Source organism: Cygnus atratus, chromosome 2 (assembly GCF_013377495.2).
Source record: "Cygnus atratus isolate AKBS03 ecotype Queensland, Australia chromosome 2, CAtr_DNAZoo_HiC_assembly, whole genome shotgun sequence".
Lineage (NCBI taxonomy): Eukaryota > Metazoa > Chordata > Aves > Anseriformes > Anatidae > Cygnus > Cygnus atratus.
In genome coordinates, this window is record NC_066363.1 from 147432452 (window position 1) to 147452102 (window position 19651).

Sequence of the window (19651 nt, forward strand, 5' to 3'; positions counted from 1 at the left end):
CAGTCAGACCCCGCAATCAATACTTCCAAATACGCTTTTTTACATGCGGTATCGTCATGTTCCTTTCTTCCTCAGCAACCAAGAGTGTTGAAAATGCTATTGATACAACAATTAAGCTGTAAGAGAAATACTTCCCTGCAGTTCCCGGAGTCACTGTGTTGCAATATAATTGTCTAATGGCACATTTTTGTAAGGGCTGTCACGGTATTATGGGTATAATTTTATTTTTACAGAATACAATAATAAGGTAAGAGGCTGGCGTTAATAGCCTTAGGAGCCTTTTTCATAAACAGAGGGTGAGGATTGAAATTGGACTGGATTTGTGGAGTCTGCATTGAGTAAATGTCTTGCCACACTGAAAATTATAATGCATGTAGCTTTTCCCTCACCACTGTTTTTTTTTTAACTCCCCTATTCTTCTAAAGGTCAATCCCTCTTTCCAACAGAGAGCACAGCTTCTTCTCAAGGTATTTTTAGAAAATCTGTTTATTTTTCCTTGTTAGCAGTTGTTTGGCAAAACAGGATACAAGGCATATTGCTTCTGCTTTTACCAGCAGCTCTGCTCTGCTGTTCTGCAACATCCCTCAAACATTAACTAGCTAATCTGTCCTAAAAGCACTTGTGGGGGGAGACAGCACACCTTTGATTGGAAGCTGAATTGGAAGATTAGGATGGGGCAACACTACAGAATAACACAATGAAAAAAATGTTTTCCTCCAAATGAGGGCGTTTTTACTAGGATCAGCTCTCCATTTGCCAGCTTTCTCAATGAGCATTAGCTGAGGGTTTTGGTGGGGCTGCAGAGCAGAGGGAATAGTTCATTTTTTTTATGGCCTATTCTGCTGCTTTCCGATCTATTTATTCATGCCATTAATCAAAAAAAAAAGCTGAAATGGGAGTATTGTTGTGTTAGAAAAAAACTGATGACTGGGGTGAGAGGAATTCATATTGGCCAGAGCCTGAAGGTCAAAGCACCCCTAATGGACCTCTCCGTTTCCCCGGAGGTGATTTTTAACTTTAGGAGACAAAACAGCAACTGAGAATATGTGTTTGACAGCAGATACTGCTCATGGGGAGGCAGAAGAGCTTTCCTTAGCCCTGCAGCTCTGTTTCTGGTGTTTTGCAGTTGGGCCCCAGGAAAACTCATCCCCTCCAGTGCCATGGGAGGTGGCTGCGGGGCTGTCCCCACCTACCTCTGTACAACATCACCCGGACAAACAACAAGAGCAATACGAGCTGAAAAATGTTAACTGTCAAATGACGTGCCTCAGAGTTTCCAGTGAAAATCTGGGATTTTCCAAGATGGAGATCCCTTTTCTTTCAAGCTTCTTCACTGTGTATCCCTAGAGCTGTGTAAGCACAGGAGCTCCCCTTTTCTGCCCATCCACTGCTGACTCCCTGCTTGCACCAGAAGTCCACCAGTGGTCCAAATGAAAAAAATCAACACAGATGTCAGGCCTCTTTAGTCCCATTCAAAGCCAGCTTGCTCTAGCTCAGCCCCTGAGCACATGTACCTGCAGGAGGACGGGGCAGAAAACCAGTGGGGCAGGAGGAGACCAGTCGTGTAGGCTCTTAAGTGGCTAAAATCATTGGGAATTGCACCCTCTGCTCCCCACTGGCAAGGCTGCATATGTGTTCAGGAGATGTCTCTGCTTCCCTACGGATTGTGGTTTATTTGTTGCATTTAAATCACATTTGAGAACGAAGGAGCATCACTGTCCCCAATTCTTTCACTGTCTTTCTTGCAATATTTACTGACAGAGGCTAAGAGAAAAAAGGAGGCCTTTCACCTGCTTTTAGAGGAAAGGGATCAAAGCTTTTCCTCTTATCATACCTGCATCTCTCCGGCTTTTTTCCAACTGAACTTGAATGCATATACATTCAAACATGGGCTTTCAAAGCTGTGAAGCCCCGTAAGGTGAGCTGACCTGGCACCTGCCCGAGGGGAGGTGGATCCTCTTCGATATGCACCTGCAGCTGCCAAGGCAAAAGGTGGAGAGCACAACACTCTAAAAATTAAGCAAAATCTTGTAAGAAGTTCCTTTGTCTTGTGAAATCCTGCCCAGCCCAGCCCACAGCAGTTCAAGGCTGGGTTACATACAACAAGGGATTAAGCTCCCGTGCCATGGCTGCCTGTGCTCAGGACCATGCTGGGATGTGCTCCCACTGCCCTCTCCTGATGGGGAACCCAAAGAAACAGCTCCTATACCCTGGGAAGCAGCAAACTCGCCCATTTCCTTTTGGCATCCTCTTCTCCTCCTGGTTCAAGCCCTGCCCTGGGTCTGTCAGTGGGACATCCACCCCAGAACCATGGACCACTACATGGATTTCCACCAGTGCTTTGTGTCCCCTCCAGCCCATGCTGGAGCAGGTTTTACACCTCTGGGCTTGCCATTTCTCCTGATGTAGGAAGGAAGAAGTTAAATAAATAAAATGTCACGGCAGAATATCATTGAAAAGACTTTCTCACCCTTCCTGGGGTTTATATGAATAGCAATAGCAATATTTCATTTAAAAAAAAAATCAGAACAATCAACATTAAGATGGTTAGATCAAAACTTGGGAGGGAAAACAGGCAAAGTGTAATTGCTTCCGCTGGAAATCTGTCCAGAACTAATGCAACCCTTGTGGAAAGGGCGAGGGGTCATGGAGGGCCCAATTTTACACTTCATCTCAAATTCTGCAAGAATAATTTTACATCTGAAGGCTAACACGGGCACAACAGCATTCACTCACTGTGTAACTGTGCTCCGTAATTATCTGATTAAAGGTTTGGGGTTTTTTTGCACTATAAAAAACAAACTGTGCTGCAGAAATAGAGGCTAACTTTCAAGCTCAGATCTTTCACTCACGTATCTTCCATTTACTATCATCATTTTTCACTATTTATCAGCCCAATCTTCACACTTATTCTTCTTTCCAATCCCCTTGTACTGAGCACTTGTGCCTGACTTAGATTTATCCTTTGCTCAGCTCTCGTTGGCATGTGAAGAAATAGCGTATGCGTTACAGATAAAGACTGGCAAAGTCCTAACAGTGTGGTGAATTAAATGGCTGTTTTTAGCCAGAATTTTTCTTAATATATCCATTTATTGAAGGCACCTAAAGCAACAAGAGAACAATGTTACTGCTGATGAATTGGCCTGTGGAGGAACCTCACCGAATCTGGGAGAGGAAATTACTCTTCATGCTACTTCAGGTTTACGTCTTTCCTTAGTACAGGCTGATCGTTATCCCAGATAATGAAGACTGTTAATGCAATTAAGTGCTCTGTTGTGGTGTTTCACAAAGCAAACAAATAAATTCTAGAGCTAATAAGCTACAAGGTTAAGTGACACAGGGCAAAAGCAGGACTCTTCATTTGTATCTAAGTGCTCCACAGCAAGCAATTAGCCAGAATACGATTTCGAATTTAGGCCACATAGTAGATTTTCTGATTTGAGGTATGTGTAATCTCCAAAAGGCCAGGTCAATATTAAGATTATGACCACCTGCATGGTATTAATTTGACAAATCAGCTCCTTCTTTAGCCATTCAAAACAGGAGGCCAGGACCAAACTGCCTTGCTTTTCCTGGGCATTATAGATGGGTAGCACTTCCAAACATGTGTAGATAATTACTAAAGAAAAGAGGGAATCAAAGTAGAAAAAGAAAGCTGTAGAGACTAGAAATGGCAAAGGAGACCACACTACATGAATACAACTTCCTTGGGGGAAAAAAAAAAAAAGCATTGGAATAACAGTTTTCTTAGCGAACACGAATGTTCCTAGCAGGTTATTTATCTGGTTAAAGTATACACTGATTTGCAAGGGGTTAAGACTCAGTACAACTCAAAGTTCACTGCCGTTTCAGACTAAATGTGCACAGTTATTTTCTCTAGTCAGAACGAAGACCTGGGGATCAACACAACCCAGATTTTATTCCTGAACAAGCTGCTGGTTCCGTTTGTGCAGTCAGCCAGCCCAGCCAAAGAGCTGCAGGCTGCCCGAAGCGGCAGCCCCATCTCCCAGCCCCTATAGCTCTGCCACATGCCCTTGCACTGGAATTTGAATTTGTCAAAAAACCCGTAGTGAGCTGGTTCAGGGACCTAAACCTGCAGAAAGCTAATGTTCCACCCCAAAAAGTAATGAGTTTTCTGCCAGCGTAACTTTCTGATCTGGCTCATTACAGGGTCAGGTGAGCGCTGCCACCGCTGTGATGGAAGAGCTGGGGGAGCCAAGGGGGTCGGCAGCAGCCCCAAGCCATGGCTGTTCAAGAGGCCACGTCACAGCATCAAAGGCACTGCAGCCCCGGACATGGCCATGCCAGGGTTTTTTAAATGTTGTCTAGCAGCTGCTGTGCTTTTTATACCGTGTCGCAGGAAGGTGGTTAAAATCAGATCTGCGTGCTGTTAAAGAAAGTCAAAATATTTGAACTACTTGACAGGCCGGTGGCTTTCTCGTGCAAAGACATTTTAAGGTCACTGTTAAAAGGCTGTTCTAGAAATTCAGAAATTATATAAAATTTTAAAACTGAAGCTTCGCTTCTGTTCTTTGAAAACTCATAGGTCTGTGATGAGAATAACAATGTGGCTCTGTTGCTGTCTACTTGTTTTGCTAACCAATGAGCATAGGTGCAAAGGAAATGGGAAAAGAGAAACGTTTTCATTTCATCCTGGAAAAACACCCTCAAATACACTCTCATGTCATTTGCCTAAATCTTGTTTGGACAGCTTGAGTGTCTCACAATCTTACCGCTATCGCTCCCCCCGCAGAATTAGGCAGAGAGCAGGAATATAAATACAACGCTGCAATACACAGCTCGATACCGAAGATCACTCTGCGATGACACGTCCCACACTTCAGCTCTAAAACAATGATACGGTTATCTAAGGTCTGAGGAGACTGTACAGCCTGTAACGTATGAACACACTTCTCGTTTCAGAGATAGTGTCACGAGCTGAAAAACAACTCTAATTCACCATGCTGTGTGGCTGTTTCCCCTCCAACATCAGGTATTTTCTCCACTCTGATCTACCCATCAGATTTCTGGGAGCCTGTACACATTTGCTCTGAGCACACGGAGCTACGTTAACACGAGCAAAATGCTGGAGTCAGAGAAAAAAAAAAAAACAGAAAGGAATTTTTCTGCCGCTTCAAATATTACCATTATAAAAGACAACTTGCAGCTACCCCTATTTTCAAGTTTCTCAAAGGAACCTTGAGACTATTTTAACAACCCCATTGTCTGCTAAGACATTTGACATTCAGGAAGAATGTTCTCCAGCCGCAGGAGTGCTTTTTCTTTTCGCCAAGTCTACATTTAAAGCATCCCTGGCACAGTAAGAACAGTGAGAGACACAGAACTGGGGGGTTTGTTTCTGTTCTTGGTGTGTTTCTTTTTTTTTTTTTTTTGGGGGGGGGGTATATTATTTATTTATTTATTTTATTTTTTTTATTTTTTTAATGACCTAGCTACAGCACTGGCACCTCACTCCAGCTTCAGCGCTTGTATGGCCGATTGCTGAATAGGAAAAAACACCCTTTGCAAAAACACTTTTGCCAGAACAACCTTGCTGTGTTTGCATTAAAGAAGCAAAAATGGACATAAAGCTTTTGTCATTAGTATCTCGGTCTACTGGAACTGACATTACAAATTGAGAAACTAACATTTCCTTGATATTTTGACTCTCCAGTGTAAGAGCAGAGTTTGCACCTCATGAAGGAGCTCAACAGCAGGTGGATAAGTACGACGAGAAAAGCAATGATGCTTGTTTCGCCCCCCTATAATCCACAGGATGTGCAGAGCTATAAAAAACTGGGGAAAAAAGAGGTGGAAAAGACATTTCTAAAAGGATCGAAAGGATTGTTGGAAAGAAGAGGGACAATTAACATGCACATGGAAAGGGATTACATTACTTTTTTGTATCTGGTCACTGGAAGTGTCTTTACTGGGAACCTTAAAAAAAAAAAATGCCTGGAAAGATTAAAACCCACATGCAGCTGTTCCCTCCTGTATATTAGTTAATCCCAAAGGTCTTGCTGAAGTTCCAAAGAAATACAAGAAATAAAAGGTTGCGGAGAGCACATGCACTTCATTATAAACTGGCACTTGACATTTCTGTTAGTCGCAGGCAAGTTTTAGGATGCTGGTAACTAACATAACTCCCTAATCCTTGGCTGGCTTCAGAAACCCTTCCCATGAGGTCAAGGATAGGACAAGGTTAGCGTCTTAATAAAACAGGGAATTTGGCAGCTCTAATGATTCCTTCTGGCTGTTTTTCTCCTTCCCTACGATAAAGCCACAGTGAAGGTTTGCTTTCTTACCGTGATCTATGGCTTTTTGCTTTACCTGCTGACGGACTCATTGTGTGCACCCTGGGGAAAAGCTAGGGAGCTCTGAAGGTGGACCTGCAGGGCGGAGGTTTCATGCTGAAGACCACAAATTTAGGGCAGTCTTCACAGGGAAGTTCACTGAAGGTAGAAGAAGCCTGTTAGCATGCAATCGCATAGTACCTTAGATAACCTACTATTTATTTTAATGTTACCCACCTGAGGGAGGCTCAGCTAATGAATCTATTTTTGTAGTAATGTAAAGGTTGAAGTTCAGAGCTAAGTTTAGAGCAGAGACATATAAAAAATGTCAAACCAGGAAACAGTTTAATGAAAGCAGAGACTAATCACGGCAAATTACGGTGAAATTTCTATGGGATTGCATTTTGCATTCCCCAAACAGCCAAAGGAATTCATCTCCGTCAGCGTCACTCCATCTTGCTGCGAATTCACTGTACGGATAAGCTATGTAAGTAACATAATGCGATGCCATAAAAGCTGCCTTAAAAGTTACAGCCTAAGATGTTTTCCAAAGTGGAGTTCAGATTTCTTCCCACCGCAGTCCGTGGAAAAATGGCAAGATATGCCACAAAATATCATACAAAAATAATTAATGATGGCATTAGGAGGAATACAAGGCACATGTGGCTACTAATATTGAGGTCCCTTTCCCCCAGGGTTTTGCTTTCTAAGCTCCAGCATTTAGAAACCAACCAGGAGTGCATGTAGTAGGAAAGTTCACCCCGGGAGAAGAAAGCTGGTATTCCTGGTCTGCTTCCAACAGTCCCTGGAGAATTTAATCTCTCCCCCCTGGCTAACCCAGGTTTTGCACGGGGAGTGTCTAGGAAATGCCCTGTGGTCAGCACCTAGCCTGGCTGACTCCAACACCTCCTCTGAAACAGTATCTATAGCGTTTGCACCCTCCTCTCCCACCCTGCAGGTTATCTGTCTTAAATCCAGCATTTCCAGCCCGCAGTCCAGTAACAAAATAAAAGCAATTTAACTTAGCTTTTTACCATATGTAGTGATTTTCCCTGCTTTTTAACTGGTCTCCCAAATAAGAAGAAGCTGGGAACTTTTGACCTCACTGCGTTACTATTGCAAAGCTCTGGATGGTTAGTATGGTTAAAAAAACATGTTGACATTTGGTTACAATGCTGCTAGAAATCTCCCAAGGCTAATTCTTGATGACAGCCATTGTAAATACTCTGGAATGCGCACAGAACCACAACTTGGTCCTATTAAAGGCAACAGGAGTTTCACCACTAATTCAGCAGGATCTTGAACTGGCCCATGCTCAATAACATGAACTATGACTGCAGTCTGCAAGGCAAAAAGAAGAGGGGAAAGATGTGTGTGAATGAGATACTGTGTAGTAACTGCCACAAAGAAGACAGGTTAAGGGTACATCCCTCCTTGCATGAAGAAACGTCACTTGCAGCATTATAAGAATAGAAATCTTGCAAAGTTTTAAAACATTGGGTTGCATTTCTACAAATGTTTTCAGCCAAAAGACTTTTCGTCCCAAATAATCGATTCAACATTAACTGGAGGCATCACCGACCCACCAGTGAAAGAGGTGGCACACAGCAGATGTTTCATGCCCTGTGCCGTGCACAACACTTGCTTCCATTTCCAGTCCAAGGATCCTATTTGTGGCCCCGCTTCTAAGCTTCCACAGCTCCCTGATCCCACAAGCAAGCGCTGTCGATCACACTTCATAATAGGGAGAGAAAATTCACAAACAAGAAGCATGCTGTGCATCCGCTTAAATGATCTGTTGATCACTTGATGATGACTAGTTTATTAAGTATAAAGTATATCTGATCTGCTACACAGCAGTTACTGTTTCAGAAAAGAGGATTTGGAAACAGAAAAGGACTGGTACATTCAACTTTTCATAACTTTATACAAAGGATACAACACGAAAGCAAGTTTAAACATCCCATGGCTGTCTAGTTTAATACTATGAAAATTTCCTTATGGGGTCTTCTGTGTTTTAACAAAGAGCTGAGATTATACCCCAGATTTCATACTCCCTACAACACTAAGCCACAGTGTTGTGCTGTTTTCCACACAGCAAGCTTGTCTGGAGGGACAAGAAAATGTATAAAATCTGTCTGCAAAGTTCTGCAATCTTTGCCTTGTTACATGTAGTGTGGATTGACTCACATTTGCCTAAAAACAAATGGTGTGTCCTTTTAAAGGATACTAGATGGTAGCTGTGCCTGTGGCTGCTGTATTTCCACCTACAAAATCCCAGATAGTGCTAATGGGTACCATCACAGCTTTCTGCTCCTGTGTTAGAAGCATAGGTTACAAGGACAGTTTGTAGCACAGTGACTCTTCTTGCATGCAACCCAGCTGGAGAGGCTGAGATGCTCTGAACGGCCACCCAAGTAACATCTGGATGAGAGGCATATCTGGGCACAATACGAATGCTGTTACAGGAGCCAATCCACATGTATCAGTTGGTACAGTGCCAAAGACAATTCCTGATTTAAAAGTACTGATTTAAAACCAGACGATCTCATCCTGATACCATCCCTGAGCATTCACGGGTCTGCGTTCTACAGGTCACTAAATGCCACGCTACTCTCAAACTGGACACCAGCTCTCCTCTGTGGGCAAAAAATATTTTGAGACTCAAAATGTGCAAGACATGGGGACAGAGCTGCAATCTCTAGCTCTGCCTTCCAGATCAGCCACTTCGTGCTCCAGACCATGGCTAACTCTTGCAGCCAGGCAAGCAGGGGTGGACCACGGACCAAGTATCTGGCTACTTCCCAGGCCAGGAGCAGGAAGGAGACTGAGGCAGACTGTGTCGTATGCAGGAGATGTAATGGCAGCAGGGGAGCTTGAGGCTGGTGTCAGTTTTTGTGACTCAAGTCCCACACTTGAACTTGACAGGTCATGAGACTTTTGGTCACCCGGGAAAGCCTTTGCTATTTGGTATACTGAAGTGAAGACTCAGGGGACCTTCCAGTTACATTGAAAAAAAAAGAAATTTGACACATTAGGAAAATAAAGGTCTTCAAGGAAAGCTAAATAATAAAAAATAATAATAATAATAATAAAAAAAAAAAACAGAATCTCAGACAGCAAGAAAGAGAAAGCTTAGAAATAAAAACAAAATGTTTCCGTTACCTTTTCTGCAAGCCAGCCTAGATGCCTAATCTCTCGACTTCCAGCAATCCCTGTTTTACCCAGCTGGTCTCTGACCTCTGCAATCACCCTGGGGATGAGATCATTGACACTGGAGTGGATGGCATTGAACCAGGCCTGGGCTGTAGCTGAATCCTTACTCCTGAGAACCACGGTGTGCTTGGCATCAGGTGAATGAACTTCAATAAGTCTAGAAAAATGGGGGGGGAAAAACATTACGTTCACTCATGTACCGTTAGGTGACTGAAATTACCTCACTTACTGTTAGCTATCAGTTACAAAGAAGGATGCTAATATCAAGGCCTGGCACTAAAAACTTACCTTTACAGCACCCAAATCTAGTGAGATCCACCTAACTGGAGCCAGGTCTGAACTGTACATTACTGATCTTTGAGAAGGGGCTGATCCAACCCCACATCTAACATGTCAATAGGAGTTTCAAATATAAAGGCAAGAGGAGCATCCACCCATAACCTTACAAGATAACAAGTTTTCCCCAGGGGCTGCCCCTTCCTGCTCAGCATGCCCCCAGACTTTGCTTTTACCCTGGCAGGGCAACCACCAAGGACCACAAGGAAGATGACTGCAGAGAAGCTGGGGATAAGCTGCTACTTTCTTTAGCTGTGTGTCACAGCACGCGCAGCGTTTCTCAGTATGCTTACTTCATACATACAGAGCTAAGTGAAGAAAAAAAACCCTAACCCTAAATGAAGGAATTTTCTTAGGACTGCCCTGTGGTTTTGGTGACACCACTAAGCAGAACCAGAAGCCCGGTGTAACTGGCCTTCCCCAGGAGCAACAGATTTCCCGAATGCTCCATTTAGGTCCTGCTAACAGTGGTGGCAAGAAAGTGCTAACCCCAACTGTGTGATTACTGCTGACAAGCATCTTTTACGGTTTTCCAAACTCCTGTAGGGAGAAATGTTTTTCCCCAAAAACACATTTACTCGACCATCTTGTAGGTTTTCACCCCACAACTGTGTTTTCAAAAGCTAATCTGAACACAGCTTCCAGAAAAACGAATCCTGTCCATCATGGTCATGGGAACTGTGCCAACACCTCTACTAACAACAACAAGAATGCTTTGAGAGACAGCTGCTGCTATTTCAGCGCTGCTCTCAGCGAGGTTATTAGTTATTAGTGGGGCTTTGTGTGCTCTTTATAGCTTTGTGGATCACTGTTACTTGAACATTTACTAAATAACTAAATAACAGCCTGGTTTATCATTATGTAGTGATTATAAAGCCCAGCTCTGGTCAATGCCCATCACTCAACTCCACATCACATTGGTGTTTTTTCATTGTAAATGTACAGTGGCTTCCCCTGAATGTTACCCACACGAATTCAACCTCAGATTCGAGCCTCAGTCTCTACTTCTGTCTCGTGTACTGCTGCCTGATCTCCAAGACACCTAATGACTCCTTTCTGTATCAGAAAAGTAATTAGTTCAGTGGGTTTTATTCAGGTTGAGGTTCAAGACAGTACCGTAATCCAAATATTTGTTATGCAATTACAAAATCCTGCAATTTGGAGCTTAACTAACAATTAAGAGTTTTTAATTAATTGATTAAAAGAGAGCAGAATCCAGAACAGAAGGCGACTCAATCTGTGTAGCTCTCTGGGGCTAAAAGGATGAGGGCTGCTGGTCTCCTGTTTGTCCATTTTGGAAAGGGGAGGTCTCCAAGCAGACACTGCTCTAAAGATAGAAAAGGTCACGATTTTCCAAACTGAGCAACTGAACTGTTGAGGGTTCTAAATCACTGCTTACATAGTTCAAAAAGTGGGCTGATTTTTCAGAAAGCGCTGAGCCAACACAACAGTGCACTTTGCTCAGTAAAGTCATCGGAACTCAGCACTTTCTGAAAATAAAGGCTCTCATGTAGCCGCTCCAGCAGGCACTGAGGAGTCAACTTCAGGTACCGAAAGGAAAATGCCTTGTTAGATGATGCAGATATGGTGAATAAGAAAATTATGTTTGCAGATTAGCACTTTCCTAATCAAATTCTCTCTCTCTCTCTTTTTTATTCTTTTAAACTGCACAAAAAAGCTGTCTCCCTGACAGCTATGATTTAGCCACTTGTGTCAGATGGTTGTTGAGATGTTAGCCACCACACCCTGCTTTTTCTGCTCACCAGAAACACCAGTGTCCCAGTGGACCCTAGGAACTTGGGTTTGAGCTTGCTCTTGCATGCAGCTCAGCAATGGTAACAAACTGCACAGACCTGCACATTGTGGTAATCAGTGAAACGTTGCTTCCTACTCACAGAGAACTTTTTGGCACAAGATCTCAAAACATTTTACAAATGCCGGTGACAGCGTCCCCATTTCACCACGGGAAAAGCACCCAGAAAAGCATCCAGATGAGGTAGGGAAGCAGCCAGGAACAGTACTAGGTATTTCCTGCACTCTGCCTCTCGTTTTAACGCTTCTTTTAAAAAGAAAAAAAATACCTGGTATGTATTGTGGCAGTCCTGGAAAATGTTAGTGCGCTGTATGGATTTTGTGAAACAATGCTTTTTACAAAGTTTGTGGTTCCTGTAAGAGAATTCCCACCTCTAAGTCACCGCCTATCACGCTGGAAACAGAGTGCCGAACAAGTACTATAAAGACAGAAGAATGTGCTTCTTTTGCAGCTGCAAAAGAATAGCAAGCTTGTGCCATTTCTTTTTAGGTTAGATTTTTAAACCTTTGCTTTTTTAACCTTTGGTTTAAAAATAAAATTATTGAAAGCTGTAAGAGCTTCCAAAGGGCAACCTGCTTCCCTACAATTTGGAATACACTAAATTGTTACAGAAAGTGGATACAAACAGGTATTTTGCTACTTGGGCTTTCATCAAAGCGTATTTCCCTTAATACTGGCTATTTACGTATTTCTGTGATAGTTCTGTCCCCTAAAATAATGAACATTTAGTCAGCTCTTCACTGCTTTAGTTGATTCAAAATGATGAAGTGCTATTTCAATTTGAAATCTCATACTGTATTGTAATCTATATACATCGTGTTGATATCAATTTATATATTCTAACATAGATAAACACACATATACAGCATCATACTTGCAAGAATACTTGAGCTATCGTCTGCCAGTGAATTCACGTGGGGTTATTTTGGGCACTGCTTGCCAGTGATCAAAGTTTGATGCTGATACACTACCAGATGCAGACAAACTACCTTGTTGCCTTAACAGAGTGACAGGAAGAAGGGACAATACGTGCTGCACTTACCCAAAGTGACTTCAGATGGGAATAAACGCTGCACTGACAGCACTGAAACTCAGTTTTTTTTATCCTCCACAGTGGTCCATCCCCAAAAATATGTCTGCAAGTGTCATTTGTGTGCAGGCTGCTAGATAGGCAGTAAGGATGAAAGTCTAAACCCTCAACTGCCTGAACTCTGCTACTACTTGCTATGAGATCTAAACTACCTTAAAGAAGCCGCCCTTACAGATTTCCCCTAAAAATCCAGAACTCCCACCTCTGCAGCCACTTGATGGAGATCCTAACAGAAACTCCTCTTACCTTCTTTCTTCCTGGAAACCCACTGCTTCCTACTGCAATCACACGCTGAAGGCACTACGTCCCTGTAAACTCTTCTATTTTCTGCCTTTCAGTCTATGCTGCTTTGCTTCACCAGTCCATTTGGACGCTGCTTTTTGTTTAACAGCTGACTGATGGCATTTCCATATTTTTTCAAAAGCAAAAAAATACCGTTGACCTTAGTAAACTCCAACTCTAAAGTACTTAAATGTTTCCAAGCAGTCCAGCCATTGTAGCTTTGATTTGTTCCTTGGCTAAACTGACCACCGCTTACTGACTTCTGTTTATCTGCAGTTCAGTGATAAAGTTCCCTTAATTCCCCACTGAATTGAAATATTTAGGGCAATGCCACAGCTGTGTTTATTCTCACACTCCACCACAGTTATGTAAATACTGCATATGGAGCTGTTTCTGATAAAGCCCATACCAACCCAAAGGAATTATATGTTAGCTCTAGATGGCTGCCAAGATGCGCGGCATCTCTCCAGCTTGGCAATGCATATGAATGATATCACATTTTCTCAGAGATCATTTGGCAAACCTCGTAATAAAAGCAATTTTCTCTCTCCTTCTCAAAGAGTTTCTCTGAGCGGAGGAGTATTTCCAGCATCCCATTTTCCACCCGCAGAACATGGGGGTGACACAAAACCCAGTCCCTCCAAACGCCGTAACCTTGCAAGTAGGAGGCCAAACCTCTCTCTCCCTCACTGCATCCAGAGCTTTTACTTTACTGTGGATGAGAAGAAGTTGAAAGCAAATGTTTGATAGCCCATATTCATTCCACATTTGATAAGGCCTCTGTGTAGGAGCGTTCATTATCTAAGAAATACCTTTTATCAAATCTCTTGAAAGCACTTCTCCCACCACCATTGGCTCAGGACCAACCCAGGCACTGCTTTACACTTTGTGCCTTTTCCTGGGTCAGATTATGTATTCGGTGACTGATTAAAGTGTGGAGTAAATCCCTTGAAGTTAATGATAAGCTGGAGCCAGAGTTATTCAAGTCCATCACGCTACTTTGATTTTGTACCAGCATAGTCAGGAACAAAACACTCTGCCATGGACTTTGCAAACTTAAAAAGGGATTGAGGGCAAAACTGCTCACGCCATTTCCCCTTCATTGTCTACACATGAAATGGTAGCACGTAATTATGTTCATTTCTGAGTGTATAAATATGGGAGGCTTTCCAGCATAACAGGGGATTTAGTGAACACAATCAGAAAAGATATTTAAATACGTGTAATTTTTTATAAAATAAAAAAAACAAACTGTTAAGGTTTTTGTGTAATGCTACATGCAGCATCAAGAGATGAACCAGGAATAAAGCATGTAAAAATAAAGCAGTGGAAATATTGGGCTCAGTGTCCAAGGAAAATATTCCACGGAGATAACATTAGGCAGTGCAATGAATTCCCCAGCCTACGCTGAAGAAACCTGTGTGTTTGATGCACCTAAATGTAGGTGAAAGCAGTTTTACAAAGCAAGCACTGTTTGGCAATGCGGCAGAAGTTTTCTGCGTGACAGTGTCTAGGTCCCCTCGCTGTCACGATGGTACTCACTGTCTCAAGAGTTAGTTGCTGACTTTCACCTTAGCGCAGTCACTGTAAGTGCAGTTACTCATTTCTTGGGAGCTGGATTAGACTGAGGTCCACGCAGAGGGTGTGTATATCACTAACGAGCTGTCACAGTTGATTTCATTTCTATCTGTTGCCAGCTGGGCTTTAATAAAAGGGCTATCGATGGAGTTGTGTAGCATGCAAGTGAGGAAAGGACCTGCTGACATCACTGCGTGCCGATGCCGACCGATAGGCAGAGCACATCATGGGCTGCCTTCTCTACACAGAACAAGTCATTTAATATCTTTTTAAATATATATGGACATTAAGAAGCAGACTTCTTTCCCTGCATTGCACGAAAGACCTCTTATCTTTTTCCTTCTTCTAGTTTTCTTGTTACAGCTGTACAGGTAATGCAGAAACACCCAGTCCAGCCCTCTTCACAGTGGATTCTACACCAAACAATGGCAAAAGTGCTGTTTCAAGGAGCAGCGGGGTCAGTTATTTGGAAAAAATAAATAAATAAAATTAATAATTTTAACAAAATAAAAGGGAATTAATAAAATAAAAAGGAATTATTTCAGAGGGTCAGTAGGAGTTTGATTTAACCTCAGAAAGATGTTGCTTACAATTTCGAGATCAGAAGATGCTGTGATTGGTGTGGTAAATACACTGACCGCAGATCACTGAAGCATCTCTTTGACAGAAAAAGGGAAAAAATTGCTAGAAAAAAATTGTCTCAGTCACAAACACTGCACCTCTAGTAAAGCCACAGCCAACCTCAAAGCTTGCTGCTTCTGCAGTTTGAGCTGAATCTGGTCAGAGTAAAGAGCAATGACCGTAGCTGATAATAGCGGTAAATGACCTGCAGGTTGGAACAGTTCAGAGGTGAAGGCAGACGGTCTCACTTTGCTGCCTAAGTAAGATATCAGGGACTTGGAGAAGAATTAGATGTCTTTTGAGAAAGAACAACACCGTAGTAGGACCCAGGGAAAGGAGTGGGACACGATCCACAAGGACGGATGAAAACTGCTACAGAGAGGGGAGGAATGAGCAGGGCTGCTGATGGATCTGCTCTGCCTTGCTGATGAACTAGCACGGGAGAAAGTCTCGCTGGAAGAGACAAAGAGCAGGTGCACCCCAATCTAGCAGCCTGTGCCTGAGTGTTTCATTAATTTATACGCCCACTTCTCGGCTTGTATGAAAGAAACCTCAGGAATCACTGATTAGTTGCCAAGTGAAACAAAACAGTAGCCAGTCTGTTCAATAGCCATGATGACAAAACCCCAAATTCTCTCCTGAGAGCTGGGGAGAGAGCAACATCTGGGAGCCAGCATCCCCGTAATGCTGCCGGTCCTCTTCCGTGAGGGCAGGCGTGTGTCACCTCCTGGCACTCTCCCTATGGCAGCAGTTTGTGAACTCATCTTCCCATTTAACGGACTCAGAGGTCAGTGGAGAATCTTTGTGTAAGAGATGAGAAAAAGCAACAACTTCAGTGTAACTCTCTCTGATTCCTGCTACAGGCAAAAAGGATTTTCAACAAGCAGAAACGTGTGTTAAAGCAGGAATTGACAATAGGGTATTAAAATAGCTATGTCTGTGCATACAACTTAAGCACTAAATCCCAGCCTCAGCACCTACTGACGCTGAGCTGGAGCACCTAAGGCAGCAGCCCATCATCGGAGACTCCCGGTGTGGCTGTAATTTGCAATTTGCTGAGATACAAATGACTGCAGAAGGTGTGGGAGAGAGCAGTTGTGAATACACAAGCTGAAAATCCTGCTCGTTGGCTAACAGCACAAGACCTGAGCTGTAAGACTGAAATGCAGTTTGAAGACCCTCTGATAAGGGGTCTGGGAAAGCCCAGCACAGAGCACAGGGTATCGGCCAGGCAGGAAAAGGGGGCTCGAGGTTTCTACCTGGCTACAAGCAGTACCACAAAGATGTCCTCGTGGGGACAAGGAGCATCGCAGGAAATTGAAACCCTTGTATATCAACTTCCTTTGTTTAGCAGATCTTGGGGTGTTAAAATTGCTCTCCAACATTATTTAGGGGCAGCTTGGATGTCAGCACTTACACACCTTACATACAGACACACACAAAACACGATTAACTGTTTGCCTTCCGCTGTCCTGCCCTACAGCACTCACAAAGCCCCTCCTTTACCTTTAATTTGTGACATATTTCATTTGTGATTTGATTTTTCCCTTTTTTCCAACAGTGTTCACTAAGTCTACTGCAGTTTTCACTTTCTGGTTCATTGCTTCACCTTGCTAGTTAGCTACTTTCTCTATCACCTTTCCTAAATTTGTTCTCCTCCCATCCCACTATGTATTTCTCAAGGCAGTTTGTTCTCATTGTTCCTGCTCCCCCGAATCATTTCAGTGACTTTCCTCTTATTTCTGTTCCTCAGCTCAATTCTCTGCAGTGGAAGCTGGTTGGAAAAACTCTTTGACTTCTTCAAAATTACCCTATCTGAAACAGTGACAGGAAAAAAAAAAAAAAAAGTAACATAAAACCCAACAGCATTGCTTTTTTTTTTTTGCCTTTTTTTTTTTTTACTAACTTCTTACCTAAGCATTTTCATGGTAAAGAAATACTTTGGTTAAAAGTCTATTAATCAAAATCCGTCTGAAAGTCTTCTACCAGCTTCAGTTACTGCCACCTCCATACCACACACACCCTTTCCTGCCACCCACTCACCATGACACATTTTATTCCTGTCTTCAGGTCACATTTGGTCCCTTTCACAAAGACAGACACGCTAAGTTTATCATGCACTTACAGATATTTTTTTCAGTAACATGTGCAAGAGTCTCTCACCCATTCTATTTGTGCTAGAGATGACACCAGGATCTTGTCTGTCCAACAGAGAAGGATGGGGAGGGGAGAAAGCCCCATGTCGTTATGTCAGGGGAAAAAACATGAGTTGTTTTTTCATGAAAACAAGACATGACTAATCCCAGACCCTAAAGATTCATCAGGACCTGTAAAGACTGAAAGTCACTCACAACATACTCTAACTACTGAGTTCTTCACTGGCACCTCAAACACACCGTAGGAAAATTCATTGTGTGCCTAAATCCTGGCACGTACCCCCAGTAATTTAGTCCCTAGGACATCAGAAGGCTATTTTAACTATTTTAACAGAACAAAAATTCAACACACTTTGCAGGAAAACAACCCAAAACTGCAGTAACTAAAAGTAAACAAACCTCTGAAGTTCAAGCTGATCTGTCAATTTGTTTGTGTAAATGAATACCCTTGAGGTTGCACTGCAGAAAATGGTCTTTGTCTTTCATTAGGTTTTTTTTGGACAAAAAAATTAGCTGGTGATTGAACTCAAAAGAGACTGAAACACACAGCTCTATGGGAGGAACAGAAGGAACACCTACAGAGGTGTTTGATCTCATTGCCCTACCAGGAAGGCTAAGGAGAAACTGAGGCTGAAATATAAGTTTGTATGAATTATAGCAAAACAAACAACCTGTTTGACTGGTGTAGATTTTCACAAATGATGGAAAATAACTGTTTGTATTAATGAAAAATAAAAAAAAAAAAATACCCTTTCTGCCTAGAGGCTTCAGAGCTCCAGCTCAGATAGAAAACTGTCCCTTAGCAAGACAGACAATCACAGCTTCCAAAATATACCAGCAATTGCAGAACTGCCCAAAGAACAATGTAGATGATTGCAGGACCATCAGACAGCCCAGCCTGAACCAATTATTAACTCTAGCAGTTAATGACTTGCCACAAAATTCTGTGAGAGGAGAAGAACTACACACCTGGGCCTCTCATCCGACATCCCTAGCCCTGAACGCATTAACCTAGGTACCAAGGAGGGTCCCACAGATGTGCAGCTCTTAGAGAGGACGTTTTAGTGCATCAAGGAGAAGGAGTCCTTCCTTCCTCACTACCCAGCCACTCATCTGTCCCACCGCTGCACTCTTATCACCCCTCTGCCCACACCTCAACTTCTTCCCTCTCCTATCCTCACAGTATAAAATGGGATGTTGTAAATGTGTCTTCATTAAATCACCTAACTTCTCCCCATTTGAAAAGAGGGAACACTGAGTAAATCTCATGTACCTCCCACTTATTCATCCCTTCCAGTAAACAGCAGATATGGGGGACAGATCGGCAGTATTACAAGCAAACAAGAACACAACAAGAAGCATGCAGCTTTACACGAAAGGAGGATCTGGATCCGTAAGAGTAAAATAGTTTGGAGGTAAGGTTAAAAAAACAGGTTCGCCTTGATCTGAAATTCCCTACCCTTTGTGGGCAACAATGTAAAGGGCTTCGCAGTGACAGATTATCCTTCTGTAACACACCGTGCACACTGTGATTGCATAGTACAGCAGCGTGGCTTAAGCTTGAGGAGAGAGTCGACCAGAATTTCACCCTGATTATAGTCATTTTTTGTTCTTCTCTGGATTTGAATTAGATCCTTTCAAGTTGCTTTACTTTAATGTTGGATTGTTGATTTCTTCCCTAGCTTAACATTAATCTAAACAGTTGATAAACACAGCCCACCAAGGAAAAAATAAAACCGTAACAAAAATTCTTGATATAAATCACGACTTGGACTCTTGCAGGCTCAATGACTTCTTCAAAGGACTTATTGATATTCAAATAGCAAAACATGTCTGTACCAATAATGATAATTAAGTGCTACATGCCTTTCATCCAACGATCTCAAGCTGTAGCTCTCAACAACACTGCGAATTGAGTATGCTCTCTCAATTTCACAGAGTTTTTGTCTGAAGTCAGAGAGCAGCTCAGTAAGAGCATAAGGAGCTACGCCCAAATTCCTTGCAGGGTGGGAGTGGATTTTTGTACCAGTAATGTGCCCATTATAGTATCTGTACCTTTGCTCTCTCCCCCACACATATTAAAGTCGTTTCACTCTCCTTTGCCCACCTAGAACACATGGTAACAGCAAGAGAAAACGGAGCCAAGTTTCCTAAACTAGAGGCCAATCCTGTTAAATATGTACTATCCATTAGGAAGGGAAGATTTCCACTTCTGCAGGAAGCCCTGCAGAACCTCTGGTGTCTGCCCAGGGCTGAAGCAGCTCCC

At 42.7% G+C, this 19651-nt stretch overlaps 1 protein-coding gene across 1 annotated transcript in view; it reads right to left on the reverse strand.

Moving 5' to 3' along the window:
- SNTB1 (syntrophin beta 1) overlaps nt 1–19651 on the reverse strand; it is a 112677-nt gene that overhangs the window by 28341 nt on the left and 64685 nt on the right. The window contains exon 3 of the mRNA XM_035556246.1: nt 9459–9666. Within this exon, the coding sequence (XP_035412139.1) occupies nt 9459–9666 (208 nt within the window). The remainder of the gene's footprint in view (nt 1–9458; nt 9667–19651) is intronic.